The sequence below is a fragment of the Pholis gunnellus genome, assembly GCF_910591455.1.
Source record: "Pholis gunnellus genome assembly, chromosome: 19".
NCBI classification, from domain to species: Eukaryota; Metazoa; Chordata; class Actinopteri; order Perciformes; family Pholidae; genus Pholis; species Pholis gunnellus.
Genome location: NC_136546.1, coordinates 20250419 through 20272111, shown reverse-complemented (window position 1 = coordinate 20272111; position 21693 = coordinate 20250419). Strand labels below are relative to the sequence as shown.

General features: G+C 42.4%; 1 protein-coding gene across 1 annotated transcript in view; it reads left to right on the top strand.

The window, feature by feature from the left end:
- Positions 1 to 20743, top strand: part of col12a1b (collagen, type XII, alpha 1b) — a 102221-nt gene extending 81478 nt beyond the window's left edge. Inside the window, 18 exon segments of the mRNA XM_079180074.1 lie at positions 67 to 205; positions 1226 to 1368; positions 2074 to 2183; positions 5781 to 5939; positions 6413 to 6490; positions 9960 to 10046; positions 10356 to 10409; positions 10735 to 10830; positions 11813 to 11866; positions 14034 to 14087; positions 14196 to 14249; positions 14419 to 14490; positions 14581 to 14616; positions 15051 to 15117; positions 15202 to 15387; positions 16055 to 16123; positions 17497 to 17667; positions 19888 to 20743. Of these exon segments, the coding sequence (XP_079036200.1) occupies positions 67 to 205; positions 1226 to 1368; positions 2074 to 2183; positions 5781 to 5939; positions 6413 to 6490; positions 9960 to 10046; positions 10356 to 10409; positions 10735 to 10830; positions 11813 to 11866; positions 14034 to 14087; positions 14196 to 14249; positions 14419 to 14490; positions 14581 to 14616; positions 15051 to 15117; positions 15202 to 15387; positions 16055 to 16123; positions 17497 to 17667; positions 19888 to 20009 (1751 nt within the window). The 3' untranslated portion in view covers positions 20010 to 20743.
- Positions 20744 to 21693: the final 950 nt, after the last annotated feature.

Below are 21693 nucleotides of genomic sequence, written 5' to 3'. Positions count from 1 at the left end.
CACTTAACCAATGACTGAGACTTAAATGTATCTAGAGACAAAAGCTCCTGGTCGGTTGTGTTTCAGGCTTCCGGATGCTCGAGGCGTTCAACCTGACGGAGAAGACCTACGGTTACGTTAAAGGCGTCTCGATGGAGCCGGGCTCCTTCAACAGCTTCGCGGCCTACAGACTCCACAAGGACGCCTTCCTCACTCAGCCGACAACGTGAGTCCTGAAGGTTGCTGTGAAGGTTTGAACGGTAGAAATCTAGTTTACGTCTAAAGAAAGACGCGTATCTCTGGTCTAACATCAGCACTCTGTAAGTGATTCAACACGTGGACCAGAGAAACAATCACTGCTGAGGACATCAAACCCTTTAAAGAGGTCTCGTTTATGAGGGATATGAAGCCGGAGGACACGGATCGGCTCCTAGCAATGAAACACCAGAGCTTAACAAAGCAACACAACATAAGACGGGAAGTAAACGATAAAATAAGAAATAAAATCAGTTTTCCTTCAGTTCCCCCGTTGGTTTGTAGCTCAACCACTGAGGTTTTATTCTCTTCAGAGCAACACTAATAAGACCTGGTGCTCATAAAAAGACACCGCTTGAACTCTGCTTTTATTCCGCACCGTTGTTGTTAGCGGGAAGAGTCTCGTTCTGCCCAGCTGTGACTGTTTGAGCTCCTTCTCTTCACTAACTGGGTCAGTGGATTTACGAGGCTCTGTGAGGTCACAACCCTGCAGCCTGAAGCCTCCCGTCGTCCGCCGAGTGCAAACTAGACTGTTGAAAAACAGCTCGAGGTCTGACTCTTCACCAAAAGTCTGACTTTCCAAAGTGACATCATGAGAAACATCCTGACACATGCTCTGGTCTATATATAAATATATGAAGAACCAATGGTGGGAACATTAACAATCCTTTTACTCTTGTAGAAGTAGACACACGTGATTCTAAGTGAGTTGAAATGTTCGGTTTAGAGGTGAAGGAAGTATTCTGACCCTTTACTGCAGTAAAGTACTAATACAATACCGTGAAAATACTGCGTTCAAAACCTTACTGAAGTAAAGGTATGTGATCGGCTGAATCTACTTAAAGTACTTAGTATTACAGTGTTGATTGATGAGTAAGTAAAGTTTCTGGATTAGTATTACTGCTGCGTTAATGTACTGAAGTACCGTGAAGCCTCTCTGGACCGGAGAGGTTTTGTTCTAACCCGTCGTGTCTTCGTGTCTCCTGAACAGAGAGATCCATCCCGACGGTCTTCCTCACTCCTTCACCATCATCATGATGATCCGCCTGCTGGCCGACTCGCCCAGCGAGGCCTTCGACATCTGGCAGGTGTCAAACAAAGACCACAAGCCAGAGACCGGCGTCACCCTGGACCGTAAATACCCCCCCCTCTGTTCTGTGTGTGTGTGTGTGGACGAGGAGCAGCTGTGTCTGTTCATGGAGAGAGTCGAGTCGTGCGTAACGACTCCCGCCTTCTTTTTACCTCGAGAGTCTGGTGTCGTGGTCTCAGCTGGCTCTCGTAAAGACCCGGTTTCAGGCCGTCAGCCGGACCCTCTGCTGGACTCTCTGCTGGGCTCTCCTCCAGAGACGGGTCGCTCTGGTTCTTGAGCGGCAACCTTTTGGACGAGGTTCAGCTCCTCTACAGAGAGGAACGATCCGCGTTATTAAAGGAGCAGTTTGACGTTGTCATTGGGAGTCATTTGCATATAGTAACAGTGTTTGCTTCAAATATATAAATCAAAATATCTGCTCACATATTGAGGATTTAGTTCATAGTTTGTGGTTTTAGTGTTTTAATTGGCAAACTTGAAGAATTAAAGTCAACTTTTTGAAGTCTTATTTTTTATTAGTGTTCAAAAAAGTTAGAATTTTGACATTTTTTGAATTTTTTTTGAATTTTTTTTTTTATTAGTGTTCTTGTTTGCATGACAACATGGAGCCTGGTCTTATTTTCAGGAGCTTGTTTGCAGCAGAATTTCCGTAATAAGTAAGAAACATTGACTCTCTTGGCTGAACGTCGTCCTCTTCGTTCGTACGAACCAGATCAGAGCGTAACATCTCCTCCTGTGTCTCTGCTCAGCCTCCAGCCAGACGCTGTCCTTCTACAACACAGACGTGCGCGGTGAGATCCAGAGAGTCACATTCGACAACGATCGGGTGAAGAGGATCTTCCACGGAAGCTTCCACAAGGTAAACAAACACACCAGCAAAAGTGTTCATGGAGCAGGAGAGAAGCTCAGAGTCCGTCTTGTTCCAGTGGAACGGATCCAGGCTGAGAGCCAAACGTGTCTTTAACGTCTGAATTCTAGAGAGATGTTGTTCTTTAAGTTGTGGGCGTGACCGCCATCAATCTGATCGCTCCGCTTTGTTCTCTCTGGACGTCCCAGAGGTCGTACAGATATTGCGGATGCCTGAGATTCCAAAACGTGTCGTAAATTAGAGTCGGAGCTCAACTACAGACGTGTTCCTGAAGACCAACAGATGGTCCTCTGCAGGTTGTAAAAAAACAAGTAAAAAACGCAGTGAAGCTCCGGCTCTGATACCTGAGACTGATTCCTGCTGATGATGATGACATCAGTGCAGACGTCTGATGAGCTGATGGAGAGCGATCTGCTGGATGTTATAACAGACATCAATAGACTTCTACATGATGTTTAAGAGAGGACAGACTCCTTCATGACATCATCGTTTTATTTGAGACTTCTGCAGGATCAGTTTACAGATATCTTCTTAAAGAGAGATTCAAACCAAACTTAAACTATTCAGGTTATTTAACGACATTAATTCTCCTCTAAGTCAAGTATCCAGCTGACATAAACAAATATTCCATCCATTGAGCAGTAAAATAGATCTTTAGTCTGTTTGACAAGATGAGACCTGGACCCTATTCATGAATGTCTCTGTGTCTAAGTGACTAACGGGGACAACAATGATGTAAACTGGTCCAGTGTTGAAGGAGGAGGCTGCAGACATCAGCCACCAAACTCCTCACCATCACCGTACGTCCACCAGAAGTTCTTGTTGTTTCCACTGACAGACTCACATTGTTATGTGAAGCGTCTGACAACATTATGGGAAGAAGCCTCCAGAGAAATCAAACCTCTCTTCACCTTTCTCTTTGCTGCTGTGAGTCTCTCTCACACCGTCGCCTCAACAAGTCACATGACACGATGACTAACAGAAAGGTTATAATGACAATCTGAGTCTGTCAGCGGCAGTCACAGGCTCTTCTCGTGGACGTACATTGCGATGACATTACAGCCTGTTAGCGGTGGCCGTCTGCAGCCTTCTCCTTCAACACTGGACCAGTTTAAAACACTGCTGTCGTGGAGGAAACGTGTCGTAGGCCGCCTTCAAAATAAGACAACCCTTGATGGTTTGACCCCGGTGATGAATGTCTTTGTTTTTAAGGACGATTCTTATCTCCGTCGTGTCTGTGTTGTTTCTGTTTTTTTAAACAACGCTACTTGAGATTGACTTTACGCCGCCGTGCTACACGGAGCCAACACGAGAGACAAAGCTGCAGTTAGTGCAGCAGAAATAAAAACTTCTCGTTGGTCTGATGAGGATCAGAGAGGAGAGGATGTGTTGTAATCTGTGGTGCCAACGCTCCGCAAAGGATCCACAAGCTCCTCAGAAGAACTGCCGGGACGCTCGCCTGGAAAATATTGGGTCAGTGTTATTAAACGGTGACATCAGATTGCATCATCGCTTCGGTTTAGGAGTGGGGTTTTCGAGGTTCAGGGCGCTCGGTAGCCGACCGCAGAGAGGGAATTCTCTCCGCTCTGTGGTTTCACCTCCCAGCATGCCCCCTGTCTCTCTGGAGGAGTGTTAATAAAAGAGCAGCCTGTGGTGATTTAGGTTCTACCTGCTGTACCGCGGTGACAGATCGTCCTCTGGGCACTTTGAGCCGTGATTTATTTTTCATGTAGAATGTGTTTTTCTGTCTTCCCTCAGGCAGGAAACCTGAAAGCAGAGAGATGTTTTTGGTAACTTTTAAGATCCAAATTAGATTAAAACTCATCCAGTCAGCTCCAATTTAAAAAAGAGAACCTTTCTGAGAGTAACCTTTTGATTCAGTCGTGATTCTCCGGATCTCCGGAGACGAAGAGGAAAGTGATGCGGAATCGATTCCTTGAGGGTGAAATTCTTCCTTTAGCTCCTCCCCTCCACCCGGAGGTCAGAGGTCACCGTAAACCATCTCCTCTGTCTGGGGATCGGCGTGGAGCTCAGCGACGCGTCATGACGCTTTGATTGCTTTTCACTCTGGATGCGTCGTCCTCCGAGGCCTCCGGCCGTAATAACGACGGCCGGCCTGAAGGATTCAGCCGCCTGTCAGGTGGAGGAGCTGACGGCTGTCAGCGCGATGCAGACACACACATGATTTAGAAAGTCTGTTGAGAGACGTCGGGGTCCGCCACACCGTCACCACGTCTGACTTCATTAATCCTCCTGCTGCTCCTCTTCCTCCTCCTGCTTCTCTTCCTCCTCCTCCTCCTCCTCACAGCTGGACTCGTTCTGACTCGGCTTTGAGGAAAAGTTGTTTTAGAGACTGACCACAGAATGACATCATGAGGAGAGATCTGAGTGAGGAGAAATGCATTGTGGTTCATCATGTGTGTGTGTGTGTGTGTGTGTGTGTGTGTATAACAGCGGTTTGACTGTTTACAGTTGAAGCTGTCTCAGATGCCTCAGTGTGTCGTCCAATGACACGAGAGGGAAGGAATTTCGGTTCCCAAAAATGTGATGCTTTTCCAGCTGAAAGGTTTTCTGTGGAATCTTTGAGAAAGTAGACGAGGAGTCGGAGACGACCGGATGAGTCCAGAGTGAATAATCTGCTGCTCGTCATCAGACAGTTGTAAAACTTTATTCTAAAAGTCTGTGAGAGGTCACACGAGGTCAGAGCCTGAAACACTGATCGTGGATCAGTTACGTCGTGGCTCAGAGCAGAATCTTAAAACCCTCCACGAGGATTTAGCTTTTTATTGGTTTGAAATGAGCTCGTAAAACGGTTAAATGAGAAACAATCCGGTCGAAGATTTTACTTTTTTTAAAGTACGTTTTACTGTTCGCTTTCTTTAGGGAAGTCGTGTTGAACGAGTCCACACATTATTTCTATTTATAATTTAAATAAAGACGTGATGAAAGACGGAGCCTCAGACAATAGATTTAAAACACTTTTATTTAGAAGTTTTCTTTTATTTCATATCTGAAACAAACATGCAGAAGCTCTTTAGATGATTAAAGGTAATTAAGTGACGTTTGTGTGAAGCTTGAACTCTGATCCAAGTTGGATGTGATGCTGTTTATATTTAAACTTTGTATCAGCAGATATTCTTTAGAAACATGTCGTACTGTTGCATCTACACTCTACTATGATCACCTTTTAAGTGCTCTGTCTTTATGATAACAATGAGGATTAAAAAATGCAGATTTTAGGATATTTGACTAATTTAAATACGAGTGAATCAGTTCTATAGAAATATGAATTTCCATAGAAATGAGCAGCATCAGATCCGGAATCTGCTGTCCTTAAAGCGAGCAGCTCTTCCTCTGAATGGAAAGGAAGAAGCTCTCCTACATTCCGGCCGTGTTTCAATAAACAGACCTTCAGTGTAACCTGATCGTTTACAGGATACGAAGCAGACTCAGGACTTGGTCGTAGAACAAAGAAATGTAACAATAAAACCTCCTCTCCTCTCCTCTCCTCTCCTTTCCTCTCCTCTCCTCTCCTCTCCTCTCCTCTCCTCTCCTCTCCTCTCCTCTCCTCTCCTCTCCTCTCTGAAGCTCCACATCCTGGTTTCATCCACCGGCGTCAAACTCAACATCGACTGCCAAGAAGTGGTCGAGAAGGAGATCAAGGAGGCTGGAAACACGTCCAGCGACGGCTACCAGGTCCTGGGCAAGATGTCCAAGTCCATCGGCTCCAAAGGAGAGTCGGCAACCGTAAGTGAACTAGGAAGGAGTTTAAACGTCTTTTAACATCACTTTGACATATTAAATACTGCAAAGTCTGCAAACTGCAAACACTTCAATCTGATTACAACGGAGCAAACGCCACAAGACGCACCTTTTAATCAAATGTAACAGAAATGTGACGTCAAAGCCTCGTGGGAGTTGTAGTTTTTGAATACTGTCAAAGTAAGACTTTTAGGTTGGATAGAATTAGGAGGTGTTTAGATGTTACTGTCCAGTAGAGACTCATTTATCTCAGAGAATGGAGGAAAGAAACACAGAGATCAGATACAATAGAAACAAACACATGTTTCACATGAATACGCTACGACGCATATCGGGTCTATTGGGTCAGATGTGTAAGTAGAACATGAGACGTTTCCTGTCTGATGGGAGCTGTGAAGAGACTTGTGTACCACAACACCATTTTAATGTTTCCTGTTCTGCTTCTTTTCTTTTCACAGTTCCAGCTCCAGATGTTTGACATTGTGTGCAGCTTGGGTTGGACCAGCCGGGACAGATGTTGTGACCTCCCGTCTATGGTGAGAGAAACACTTTTTAACTCAACTTATACATTAATTTAACTTAACTCAACTTATACATTAACTTAACTCAACTTAACCTATACATTAACTTAACTTATACATTAACTTAACTTAACTCAACTTAACTTATACATTAACTCAACTTAACTCAACTTAACTTATACATTAACTCAACTTAACTCAACTTAACTTATACATTAACTCAACTTACACATTAACTTAACTTAACTCAACTTAACTTATACATTAACTCAACTTAACTCAACTTAACTTATACATTAACTCAACTTAACTCAACTTAACTTATACATTAACTTAACTTATACATTAACTTAACTTAACTCAACTTAACTTATACATTAACTTAACTTAACTCAACTTAACTTATACATTAACTCAACTTAACTCAACTTAACTTATACATTAACTCAACTTAACTCAACTTAACTTATACATTAACTCAACTTACACATTAACTTAACTCAACTTAACTTATACATTAACTGATACATTAACTTAACTTATACATTAACTGATACATTAGCTTATACATTAACTTAACTTAAAGTTTCTTTCCTGCAAATTTATGAGTTCATAATCTCAGAGAATATTCCGGTTTTTTCTCGTAGGTTTACGACATGAATCTTGGAATATACGCACCGTGGTACTTATGTCTGCTGTAAATCTAAAACAACGAGTCACATCTGCTTTCTTCCTGTTTGCTGTCACATCTGTGGAGCATCTTATAGAATATCAGGCCACCTGGTTTCCCTCAAACATCGTCCACCTTTGGGACGATGCACAAACGTTTGAGTGACTCTCGCTGAGGTTTCAGAGCAGAAGTAACTCCAGCGTCCCGACCGTTGAACAGCAGATGAGCAGCAGAACAAACACTCGGGGCAAAATAATCAGAATCAGGAGTTTCTGGAATATAAACATCGTGTATATGATACGCAGGAATGTCCAAGAGGACGTGAGATATAATACGAAACACGTTAAACCTGCTGAGGTTCACTCAACACGACGTAGCGTATGGATTCATGTGATTCAGGTCGTTTCTGACGTCTTTCCCGTCTGTTGCAGTCAAATGTTCTGAGCTTAACCTCAATACTTGGAGAAGCTAATAAGAATAATTCAGTTTAACCATTTACGTGACAATAAAGTCAAAGATACAGATAAACTAAATGACCTGCTGCAGTTTATGAGCCACAGCTGAACAACTGATTTAGATCTGCAGCATCTAACGCGTCAACATGAAGCGATATAATATGAATATGTTTAAGTGGTGGTTTGATTAAACCTGTATTCATTCACTATTTACTTTTATAATTGTTGACCACTTGGAGGACAACTAGCTACAGATCTGAGGAACGCGAACAGTTACTGAGTACCAGAAGTACTCGGGTCCTTTATTTAAAGGGCCAGCGTGCAGATTTAGTGCTGAGGCTGCAGATCAAAACCAACTGAACGTCGTTCACTCTGAGGCAACGTGAGCCGCCAAGTGGAAAACTGTGGTAACCTCGTTAGCTTCACTCAGAGGACGTCCAGACCATAATAACACGGCTTTAGAAGAGTCAGATGGCGGCTGGTGGTACCAGAGTTTAACGCTCACGTTACCACGGTTTCATAAGTATGTAGAAAGACTACGGTGGCCTTCAGGCAAAGAAACACGTGAAAGTCTCTCTAGAGTCTGGGGTTTGTCCCCTCTGGGCTACTGTAGAAACTCATTCTAACCAAAACACCATTCTGAAATGTAATAACAATAAATGCTAATAATAAATGTCCTGCAGCTTTAGCACACAGAATGAATAATGATCTGTAAAGAACACGAGGAACCTTTGTGTGAGCAGACTGTGTCCCAGCAGAGACCTTCACAAACCAAAGCTTCGTCTGCATGTCGGCCGTCCAGCGGCTGGATTATTCTATTATTATCTATTATTATCTATAATTACTGCAGAGCAGAGACAGCTGCTTGATTGTGCTCCTCTGCTGACAATTATTAATAAATGATCTAAACTCAGCGGGGAAATAATTCAGAGAGGAAGTGAACATCCCATAATATGAGACGACACAAAGAAGTAATGAGATCCAGAGGTTCAGTGGAGAATGTGTGTCACTATTTGACAAACTTTAATTTCACATTTCATTGTTCTCTGACTGATCGGTCGTCTTTTTCTCTGTCCAGTGATGTTGTTGAAGTTTCTAAAAACATAGACTACATTACCCAGAAACCCCTCGTCTAAAGCTAAAAGCTCTTTCAAACGAAGCTGAACTGAACGGTTCTTCTTCATCTGATATTTGTCCTCCAACAAAACAGCACATGATGGTTTCATTTGAAGAGCACGACCGGCCGATGAACTCTATTAACGCTCGTTACATACAGAATATAACAGAAGAACTACAATAAAGTCAAATATCACTAAACTTTGCAACAACAAAGCAACATTTTTGTGTTTTCTGTCTCAACGTTTCCTTCAGTAAAGAAGCTGTTGAAGCTCCTGAACACGGAGATATGAGTCTTTATTAGTTTATTACTCCTCAGCGCGGACCAGATCCACTCCTGCTGTTCTTACCTTTCACAATAAAAGCCCCAGACACTGTGACCATTTACCAGAGGAAACTTTGAATTCACTTGAAAAAAGTGTTGCAACCGTCTCAAATGAATCGTTTCAATGCAGCAATATGAACAGGTGTTTCTGTGTATTTAGGTCATTAGGTCATTATTAACTCATTAGGTCATTATTAACTCATTAGGTCATTATTAACTCATTAGGTCTTTATTAACTCATTAGGTCTTTATTAACTCAGCACGGCTACAGAAGAACTACTGGCCTGATTTACATGAAACTTGGTGGGCAGCTGAAGCGTGAGCCGAAGAAGAACCCAGTGGGTTCCGGTGGGTCCTGCATGTTGTGTTCTGATCGGACTACAGGCGATAGAGGTCGTAGCAGCCGTCACTTTGTGAGGACTCGGTCCCTAAAATCTGGACTCGATAGCTTTAAATCATCCGTCGGCGTCTCTCCATGACATCGGTTTGATAACCGAAGATGTCGTCAGCTTTCTCCGGCATCGTCTCCTCCGCTGGTGTTGAAAGCAGCAGATTTAAGTGACATCTGTAGATATTTATTTGAACTGAGTCCTGGTAACGGATATGATTATTATTATTATTATTATCTGTCTAACTTGATTAAAGTGTCCGTCTCTTCTCTTCTCTTGCGTCCTTGAAAGTCGTCTCTCTCGGGGAGTTTATTCAGATTCTCTTTGAGGTTTTTTTATTTTCCTTCACTTCATCGTCTGAACACGAAGGATCACACAGGCTGCTGCTGTCACCGAGCCCACCGATTGGTTCTGCTCGTCGGCTGCTTCAGCTCTCAAAAGAAACTGAACCGTTTTGCCTCCGGACTCTCTTGAGTCTTCACGCTCCTGTGTTTGTTTGTGACCGTTTGTCCGTTTGCTTCTTCCACAGAGAGACGAGCTGAAGTGTCCGTCTCTTCCAAACTCCTGCAGCTGTACGTCAGCGGGCACCGGACCGTCGGGCCCTCAGGGACCAGTGGTGAGAGTCGAGTCACAAATATGATCAAATCTAACCAAACTAAGTGTCACGCACAGTCCTGATGAAGCAGACTAACGCACGTTATCAAAGGTCCTCTATGCTTCGATTCCCTAAAGACTCCGTGACTCTTCCTCCCTGCGAACGTAAAAACATGCATAACGAGCATCTTTGAAGACTTTGAAGTCCTTCTGTCCTCGTACATGAACAGCTAGGCCTTCAAGAGCACCATGACTCCTCTTGTGGTGACGACCTCTGACAGACTGATCTGGTGTTTGTTGTGCTAACATGACTAATGTTGGTCCTCCTCAGGGTGCCCCCGGCAGCAAAGGTCCCCGAGGTGAAAGAGGAGAGGCCGGTCCTGTTGTGAGTACCTTTTTTTTACCTTTTTACTTTTTGTTTAAATCACCCCTGAAGAAGAAACCCATGACAGTTGGCTCTGAGCTGGATCAGCTTATCAGCTCCTCCGTGAAAAACAACATATTGTTTAAAGTACGAAGAGCTTTGAAGACGGCGATCGCATCTGATTCCACTTACACAACGCGTCTCCTCCCCTGATATGAAGGGGAAGCTCGTTTCGATCACCGGCGCAGCGGCATTCCTCTTTTCCGCGGGTTGTAAAAAACGTCTTATAATCAGAGCAGCACATCCCAAACGTTCTCGTATCTGACTCCTCGTTTCATTTCCACAGGGGCCGATCGGCCCTCGCGGAGATAACGGACCACCGGGGCCCATGGGTCTGCCCGGCCCTCAAGGACCCAGCGGCCTGTCGATTCCAGGAGAAGCTGTGAGTCTACACACACACACACACACACACACACACACACACACACACACACACTCCCCACGATGCCTTTTTCAGCAGCTAAACATAAATCCCAGCATGCCTCAGCGCGGCTGTGTGGGGATTATTAGGCCATTTATTATGAGGAGAATTTACAAGGCGGGGAGTTTTTCTGTGGCAGAGTCTCACATTCCTTCATGTCTGAGGGGGAGACGGATACCGAGGAGACCTGAGACTCTCTGAAGCTTTCTGATCCACGGTTTGGATTTCCATCTGTGACGTCCAGTCAAAGAGAAACGTTGTGAGGAAGCAGACTGCTGTCCTCAAGGAGATGTATTTAGCAGCTGTAGTTACAGATCAGCGGCTGATTTGGGAGAACTGGTGTAGATATTTACAGCAAGAGATTTGGATTATTGAATATCAGAAGTGGACGTAGATCATTGATTTGTGGACATTTTGAAGCCTTGAGTTCTGCGTTTCATTTGCGCATCATTTACTAAATGAACATCATGCTGTATTGAAGAAGACTTGAAACTAGAGATTGAGACCATAAACTCATGTTTACAATGTTTACTGAGGTAATAAATCAAGAGAGAAGTAGAGTCATTTTCTCATAGACTTCTATACAACCAGAGGAGTCGCCCCCTGGTGGTCACTAGAGAGAATGCAGCTTTAACACATGAAACGTTGGCTATGTTGTTAGACAGAGACCACATGTTGGTATCAGGTGTAAAGTGGGTCTGATCCAATCCATGTGTCACATCTGCATTAATAATGCACGTAAATGTAACGTAAATAACAACAGTACACTTTATTAAAGACAGTGACGCCTCTCACAGCCATGACACGAAGGAACAAGAAGAGTTAAATCTGCACCGCAACAATTCAAAGAACACAGAATTCAAAAATAAAACATAATAAAAGAGATCACTTTATGTAAACATCTTCTGAATGTCATGTGACTGATGTTGTTTCCTGTCTTCAGGGCCGCCCCGGACCAAAGGGAGACGGCGGTCACTCGGGTTTACCAGGACAGAAAGTAAGTGCAGCTCTGGCTGATATAAAAACACAGAAGAAGAAAAGAGTTTTAAACAGGAAGTGAAGATCTCTCCAGCTGAGCAGGATTCACAGAGGAGAGTCTAATGAGCATCAACTGTTGAAGAAGCAGTCTCCCTGATTAACAGCGCTGGTTGAGTGTTGGTCTGCGTCTCCATCCTCATTTAATCTGTGAACATACGGAGAAACATCATGACGCTGACGTTTAGTGACGGACATCAGGAGGCGTTTCAATGTCTTCCTCTGTTATCTATTAAAGTCTGCAGCATCACTCAGGGGAGATGAAGAATCACAAGTTACCTTTGATGAAACATATTTAGTGAAAAACAGTAGATTATTAAGATCAGGTCACGTTTCAGTTTAGACTGCAGTCGAGCTCATGAGAAGGTAAAAGATCTTTAAATGAGATCTGTTTAAAGGCGGAGTCTCTCTCGTGACCTCTGACTTGTGAAGTGCAGCTTGTTTACTTCTTGAAGCTTCAACCCTTCAGAGTTTTACTTCTTCAGTGGATTTTAAAAGAATCTAAAGCAGAGTGAAGCTCCTCCTCTTTGTTGAGTCAGAGGAGACATCGTTTCTTTTTCATCTCTAAAGATGAGGTGGAGTGAAGGTCAGTGAAGGTCAGCGAAGGTCAGCGAACACAGTAAAGTCTGAAAAGATGTCAGAGTTTCTACAGTTAAAGACATCAGAGAGTAATGACTAATGACTAATAACATGACTAATACACATGAATATTCCACTAATATTACTGTTTACATGACTAATACACATGAATATTCCTCTAATATTACTGTTTACATGACTAATACACATGAATATTCCACTAATATTACTGTTTACATGACTAATACACATGAATATTCCTCTAATATTACTGTTTACATGACTAATACACATGAATATTCCTCTAATATTACTGTTTACATGACTAATACACATGAATATTCCTCTAATATTACTGTTTACATGACTAATACACATGAATATTCCTCTAATATTACTGTTTACATGACTAATAAACATGAATATTCCTCTAATATTACTGTTTACATGACTAATACACATGAATATTCCTCTAATATTACTGTTTACATGACTAATACACATGAATATTCCTCTAATATTACTGTTTACATGACTAATACACATGAATATTCCTCTAATATTACTGTTTACATGACTAATAAACATGAATATTCCTCTAATATTCCTGTTTACATGACTAATACACATGAATATTCCTCTAATATTACTGTTTACATGACTAATAAACATGAATATTCCTCTAATATTACTGTTTACATGACTAATAAACATGAATATTCCTCTAATATTACTGTTTACATGACTAATACACATGAATATTCCTCTAATATTACTGTTTACATGACTAATACACATGAATATTCCTCTAATATTACTGTTTACATGACTAATACACATGAATATTCCTCTAATATTACTGTTTACATGACTAATAAACATGAATATTCCTCTAATATTCCTGTTTACATGACTAATACACATGAATATTCCTCTAATATTACTGTTTACATGACTAATACACATGAATATTCCTCTAATATTACTGTTTACATGACTAATACACATGAATATTCCTCTAATATTACTGTTTACATGACTAATACACATGAATATTCCACTAATATTACTGTTTACATGACTAATACACATGAATATTCCACAATATTTAGAATAAAACCTCAATCTGAATATTACATATAACATTTACATGATCCGTAGTTTCAGTATGTTGTCATACTCTGAACATTGTTGTCATGTGACCATGTGACCATGTGACGGACCAATCAGCCGAGGGTTCAGCGAGCCCCCTGAGGTCACCTCCACGTGGCTGCAGGTGAGCGGGTCGGAGCAGCATCGTGGGTTTAATGACTTCCAGACCACGCGGGTCCTGGTTTATAACGGCCAATAAAACAGATCTGGAATATATTACGTTCCCAGTAAATCTGGTGCCGAGGCATCAAAGACCACGAGGACCGCGTATAAGACCAGCGAGCAGAGAAATAAAAAGGATCGAGAGTTGATTTAGTGTCAGAAACAAACCGGTCTGAACGTTCCATCGGTGCGAAGGTTCCCGTTCAGTTCTGCAGTTCTTCCTTGTGTGTTTGCAGGGTTCTCCGGGTCCTCGTGGTTCTGCCGGCCCCATCGGACCAGCCGGAGTCCGGGTGAGTACAGACGGGGTGGGGGGCTGGTTTTAACGGGGTCTCCATGAAGCCTTCAAAACCTGAACGGTACCAGGTTCAGGTTCTCAGTCTGGATCTTTTTGCTTCCAGGGCCCTCCAGGAAAGGAAGGATCGACGGGACCCAGAGGCCCCGCGGGGCCCATGGTGAGAGTTTTACTGGTTTTGACTCATCTAAGGCCCGAGGCGAGGCGTTTGAGTGCCTTGCTCAAGGACAGGAAATATTGAACACATTTAAAAACACACTTTATCTAAACTCACGATTCTATCCGTTCTGTCTGATAACGCAGCGCTTCTCCTCTCTGTGTCCTCGCAGGGACCTCCAGGATCTCCAGGATCCTCGGGTGGTGCAGGAAAACCAGGAAACCCCGGAGACTCCGGTACCCCTGTAAGTGTCCTCGCCGTCACGGCCACTAGCTGCGGTCTAAATGTGGGTTTTTTTGTGACAACTGAACCGTCGTGGTTCTTCTGTTTTCAGGGCTCTCTGGGTCCAAAGGGAGACAAAGGAGAGAGAGTGAGTACATCTGAACTTCTTCAGACGAAGATGCTTCACTTTCATCTTCCAAACCTTCAGAGCACTCCAGTTGTTCCTGCTGCCGTTTCTGAGGAGCTTTCTACACATTTTAATCTCTGACTGTCTTGAGTGAATTAAAGAAAATGTGATTTTAGGACTCAACATTAACTCACGTGTTAGGACGAGTTCTTGGTGTACTTGTCTCTCAGAGGATCACATCAAATCTTTTCAAAAAGAGAACCTCTGTTTTTATGCAAGTGCTCATGGGAAATGTAGTTCCCGACACACAAGAAGCTCCACAGAGAAAGTGAAACTAAACTGTTTAAAACAGAAAGATGTTAGAAAATCACACCAGAGTGAAAGTAAAGGGAAGTAATAAACCTCAGCCAACGGTTTGTTAAAGTTTGGTTTGACTCCGCCCTCTTTGTCCTCAGGGAGACTTTGCTCCTCAGAACATGATGCGCTCCATCGCCAGGCAGGTGTGCGAGCAGCTGGTCAGCGGTGAGTCAGCGAACGTTTTTCTTCTCTCGTGATGACGACGAGTCCAGAAAACTCAACTCTCCTCCTTCCGCTCTGTCGTTTCAGCACAAATGTCTCGCGTCAACACGCTGCTGAACCAGATCCCCAGCGGCATGCAGCGCAGCAACAACCCGGGCCCTCCGGGGCCTTCGGGGGCCACCGGCAGGCAGGGGCCCCGCGGAGAGCCCGGCACCACGGGAAGCAACGGTTTCCCGGGAAGTCCGGGTTCACCGGGCCAGTCGGGAGAGAGAGGTACGACGAGGATGTTTTTATCTTCATGAGGAGAAATAAACCCAGACCGGAATTATGAATTATGATGAATTATTATTCATTAATTATTAATTATTATTTTATATTATTTATTATGACTTATTATTATTTATTATTTTATATTATTTATTATGACTTATTATTATTTATTATGACTTATTATTATTTATTATGACTTATTATTATTTATTATTATTTTATATTATTTATTATGAATTATTATTTTATATTATTTATTATGACTTATTATTTATTATTATTTTATATTATTTATTATGACTTATTATTTATTATTATTTTATATTATTTATTATGACTTATTATTTATTATTATTTTATATTATTTATTATGACTTATTATTGTTTATTATTATCTATTTTAAAAGATGCTAACGAGGCTTCAGCGGTAAACGCTCTGCTTTTCTTTGTCTTTATCTTAGCAGCACCTCACCGTTACGCTGAATCACGAACAGGAACGCCATAATTCCCCGTTTTGTCGGCTAAACGTTGTTGCTACGTACATCCTGTGTGTTTCTCCTCTGTTTCCTGTAGAGAGATATCGATGCTTTTTCCTTTCATTCTGTCCGTTAAACCCTCTTTATTGATCGATAACTTTAACATCGTGTGTGATGCTGCGTGTTGCCTTCAGGTCCCGCAGGAGAGAAGGGCGAGCGAGGATCGTCAGTAGTGGGACAGAAAGGACCGCGAGGACCTGCTGGTACGTCTCTGACTCTGTGTTATAAATGTGTTATTAAGAATATATAAAGTTTATTAAGTTTATTAAATATTAAGTTTAAAAGTTCATATCAGAGCTGATGGATTCATGTTTTATTGCCAAACGACCCAGAACACGACCGGATTATGAGGAAAACATAAAGTAAATTAAATCTTTTCTTTTTAAAGTTTTGCTGCCAACTCTCAGATGTCAGAGGTTCCCTGAATGCACCGACAGAGAGTTTCATTTTAAATAAAGACGAGGTTGACTAATATATAACTTCAGAGATGTGTTGCTGTCTGAAAATCTAGACTTCAAAACATTTGTTATTAATTTTCATTAACAAAAAGTTAAAAAAACAAAGTTCACTGATAAAAACACTATTTACATGTCTAGTGATTTTACAAAGGACAGTCTAAATATTGATCAGCCACATCACATAGTTTACAGGATATTCAACCTTTGTTTCTGTTTAATGTATTTAATACTGGACTTTATTTAAAGGGTTTGTATGAAGGTAATAAAGTAGTTTATGAACATGAGACATGAGTTTACAGTTAATTAGAATCCTCTACAGCGGAGGAAGGTTTACGTCTCCTTCAGTCTGTGTTCACATCTCTGAGTTACACTCCTCGTCTTTTTCATTCTTCACAGTTTGTTTGTTCTTCTGGTGTTTCAGAGAATAAACTCCTCACGCTACGAGTAATAAACCGAGCTGAGCCACTAAATCCTGATTATTGCCCCAAAACCAGATCGTTAAAGCTGAAAGCACCTTTAAGTGAAGCCTGAACCCGGTGGAGGTGTTGCGCTTCACATTCTTAGATTAAGATTCACATCAGAGCTCAAAGGTCCTGGATCAGGAGGAAGAGGAAGAGGACGGAGAGGAGGAGACTCTCCGTGTCTAGACATCACACGGAGAGGAGTTTTAAATTAATGTCTTGCATTAACAGCTTTCTAGAAAACAACAAGTATTTCCAGAGTGCGATGACTCAGATGATCTGGTTTGGTTTAGAGATGGTGAAACACCCCCTGATGTTCGGAGATTACATCATTTCAACTCATCTCGGCTTAATAGAATGTTCTCTATTGTTCAGAAACGATCGTAAAATATGAAAGCTCCACAGACCTGAGAAGGTCTTTCAGACCAAACTATTATTTATTTGATTAATTGTTTTAAAGTTCCTAAAGCCAACGTCATGAACGTCCCAGCGGCAGAGATGAGCCTCCGTCCTCTGAGTAACGGTTGTGACTAAAGGGTTCTTTCTGGTTTGTCCCGACATGAAGCCCTGCTGTGAACGGAGGGAGCCGATCACGAGTCCGCTCCCTCGTTCGTTAGTCAACGTGTGACAAACAACGCTTTGTTGTTCCTCCACCAGGTCCACCAGGAGAAAGCAGAACAGGACCCGCGGGCCCTTCAGGCGCCGCCGGACTCCGCGGTCCCCCCGGACGTCCAGGACACGCGGGAGTCCGCGGACCCCCCGGACCTCCTGGATACTGCGACTCCTCTCAGTGCGTCGGTATTCCGTACAACGGGCAGGGATACGGAGGTACGTAGCACCACCAGCATGCTGCTCATGATTCAGCTGGTTCTTCATTTTTTGGAAGGAGCACGTCCGGCACTTTGAGAGAGAGATGCTTGTTTTCTGTCAAACGAGAACGCGGGTCCAGTGAAGAACCAGCAGGTTCAGGTCGGGTTAGCCTAGCTTAGCACAAAGACTGGAAGCAGGGGGAAACTGCTAGCCTAGCTCCATCAAAAGAGGACAAAGTACATCTTTAAATCTGATTTCTGAAATGTGTCTGAAGAATCTCGATCAGAATGTTTGTGATTTAAACTTTTAATATTTGGTAAATAAACATGTTTATATTAATACCAAACACCTGTTCAGTGAACAAGATGCAGCATCTTCCTCTGGATGGAGCTAGGCTAGCAGTTTCCACCTGCTTCCAGTCATTGTGCTAAGCTAGGCTAAACATGGAATAATCCATCCGACGTCGGTACTTTCATCCCTCACACACATCATCCGTCACACTGCGTCGAAAACAATATCAATAATATTAATGTTCATATTCTGCCGTAAATATAAATGTTAAAAATAATCTTATTATGGAGATGTGGCATCTTTCGGGGCTAAATGCTCTCGTTGGTAAAGACTTGTTCTAGGTCGGATCATTGTTGACTCCAGCGTGCTCCACAGTTACACTACGTACTCCATCAGAGAACAACACTGGATACAAGTCAACCCTCTATGTAGCTGCCATCAGTGTGTGTGTGTGTCGGGGCTCTAAGACAGAAAACAAGGATCTCCCAAAGTGTGGGCCTGCTTCCTCTTCTCCTTGAGGACGGATGCATGCGTTAGAAGAACGTGACTAATCGTTTTAGAAGCTCAGAAGTATTTGAATTCTCTGTCTCCTCTCTTGGACCTGACTGACACCTTCATCCTTCTCTCGGCCTGTTCCAGGTTCACAGTAGACTTTCTATGTGCTGCTTTCACTGACTCCCTGAACACAACACACGACACATCGCTCACACGCTCTCGAGCTGCTTTAGGAAACGGATTTACCAGCCGAAGGAAAAACCTTTAACAAAAACACACAAGTCAACAACAACAAAGAGGGAAACTAACAGCGACTCACAAAGCGCCGACCCGTCGAGTGGCCTGTTTGCAGCTTGACGCCAAAGACCAAAAAACGCAGAAGCGTTGTGTTCGGTGGAGGAGCATGCACCCAACAACAACAACAACAACAACAACAACAACAACAACAACAACAAGCCGATACTAACAAAGGTGGATTTGTAGCAGAGAACCAGCAGCAGCAGCTCTGTTAACAGCATTTCTCTTCAGTGTAAATAAACTAATTCTTTCCTTGTAAATGATCTTTGAATCACTACATTTAGTTTTTAACATCTGCAGTTTGAAAGCTTGAGCCGTGCAAACCAACAACCTGCTGCTTTGCTGAATGCCAAAGAAAACGCCTCTTTTTATTTTGACTGATTTATTATTACCCGTGTGTTTTAAACTGCTCAGGGCCTCTGAATCACTTCTGCACATGTGACCCCCGAACGTTTAGATCCGACACTTTTTATATTTCTTTTATTTGACTTTTGTTCTCCCCAAAAACCAGCTTTACTGTCTGTAAGTAGTATATAAAAACACTAACAATGCAATCCCAACCAAGTCTGGTAGAAGTTAACTTAGAAATGTTTTATTTTGTGAATGAATGAAACAGCACTGAGGTGTTTAGGAGGAGGGGGGCGTGTCCAACCTGAGGCCCCGCCCACTAAAGCTGGCAGTTTGATTGGTTCATTGGCGGTACCTCCTCGGCCAACCATCCCAGTTTAGATGCTCTCCTTATTTAGCGTTCTAAAGCTCTTTAAGCATCAATAATAAAAGGAAAAGTATCCGGATGTGTTATGAAATCTTATCCGGATTAGTTTTTTTACAATTAATTGTTTGTACGATCAGAAAGAAACGATGAGAAGCAGAAACCAGAGAATGTTTAGCGCGCTGGTTGATCTAAAACATTAGTTAAGATACAAATAAATTAACAAAACTTCAGAACGCAGCTTCTTCCTGTTTCAGAAGACTTTTTAATTTGAATTAGCGAGTGAAGATTTGGATGGACACGCCCCCTTTCTCCCTGCTCTCCACCGCTATCGGTGCTTCAGACAAACTAAACAAAGCTTCAGCCTGGTGGGGTTTGTGTGCATGTTAACGACACGATGAGAAACCTTGTGCTCAACTGGCCCAAACGATATCTCCGAGCAGGCCAGTATCCTCCTGAACCCGACAGCCGGGTAGCTCCAGACCCAGAGGAGGACGAGCTGTCGCAAAACCAGCGTCGAAAGAGGTCGCTATCAAGACGGCCATCCAGCAGGCTCACGTCTTAAGAACCAACTCCTTTTTCTAATCATGTTCAACCTGTGTTTTGGATTTCTGCACATTATACACACATACAATGTAAAAGGGGGTTTGACACCTCGACTTTTTTTTATTGGAAAACACCTTTAAATGTCTTCAAACGTATGTGAATATTCATTGTTTTGTAGCAGGTTAAGCGGTTTGAATGGAGGGGAGAAATGTTAAGAATCCACCAAACAACAAAGAGAAACCTGTGATCTTTCTTTTTCCACTCGTCTGTTCTTTTGCTTGTAACATATTTGCATCCGGTTTGCTGTAACGAAGCTGAAGGAAGCAGAGAGAGAACGTTCACAGCTCATCAACGTTAAACACAATCACGGAGGTTCAGTTTCATTACGGCAGTTAAACAGCTTTCATTTCGTATCTAGACTTAATATTTATCTGTTTTTCCTTTTATTCCGTCACAGCTCATTTTAACAAAGAAAGGTGGAATTGCATGTCTGTGGTGTATATTTAGTAGATGTTCTTTTGTTGTTTTTTTTTGTTACATTTCATATTTTTGTTTTAAACAGAATATAGTTGTTTGTCATTCTTGTCATCTTCTCAGTATCGAATGCAGTCAAAAAAAAACCTGCGTGCAAGACTATGGAAGCGGTGTTGCTGCTTCATGTTTGAACTGCAGATTGTGAATTCCAGCCTTATTTTCTTATTTATTTCTGAAAACAGAAGAGGCATTTTTCAATAAAACTACTGAAAATGTAAACTTGTGTGTGTGTTTTTGTGAGACGGTGACTTTCCACTAACGCAACGTTTATTAAGCTCAACTTAATGCTGCTTTTAACTCAACTACAGGGAAAGATTGTTCTTTTTACTTCACTACATTCATTAATAAAGTGTATATGAGCGACTCCTCTGGTTGTATAGAAGTCTATGAGAAAATGACTCTACTTCTCTCTTGATTTATTACCTCAGTAAACATTGTAAACATGAGTTTATGGTCTCAATCTCTAGTTTCAAGTCTTCTTCAGTGCAGCATGATGTTCATTTAGTAAATGACGGTAAATGAACGTGTTCACTCACACACTGATTGAAGGCGCTGCCATGAACGTTGCCACCTGCCCATCAGGACCGTCGTTCACACACCGGAGAGCGTTTACGGGAGTGATTGAGGGTCAAGTGTTGTCCAAACACACGGACACGGACGAGGATCATCTGATTAACGGACCACTGACAAGTCTCCCCTCTACCATCAATGTTTAATGACCTTCACCACATGGTATACTCTGACTATTTTCATATTTATTTACACTACAGTATGACTTTTCTCATCATATTTTTGGACATACCATACTATGAGCTACAGACGGTACACATGGACGCCCTGCAGCTCAGACGGAAGACAAACCTTGATTGAGTAGAAGTTCAGCATGGAGAGCGCGCCTCTGTCTGCGTTATGTTCTACGTCTCTGAGGGGAAACACCTTCCTGGAGTGGAAACTTTAAGACAGACATAAATTGTGCAGTCAGGAAATTGGAAAGTGTCTTAAAAGTGTTCTCCTCCGCCTCTCCGAATACTCGCTTCTTTTTCTTTTTACGACCCTGAACTCAGGAGCGGCTGAGGATCGGCTCACTTCACTGACCCCCGACTCACTCGCTGCTATTTTCTCTCCGGATATTTTCCCCTCAATCATTCCCACAAACACGACGCTTAAAG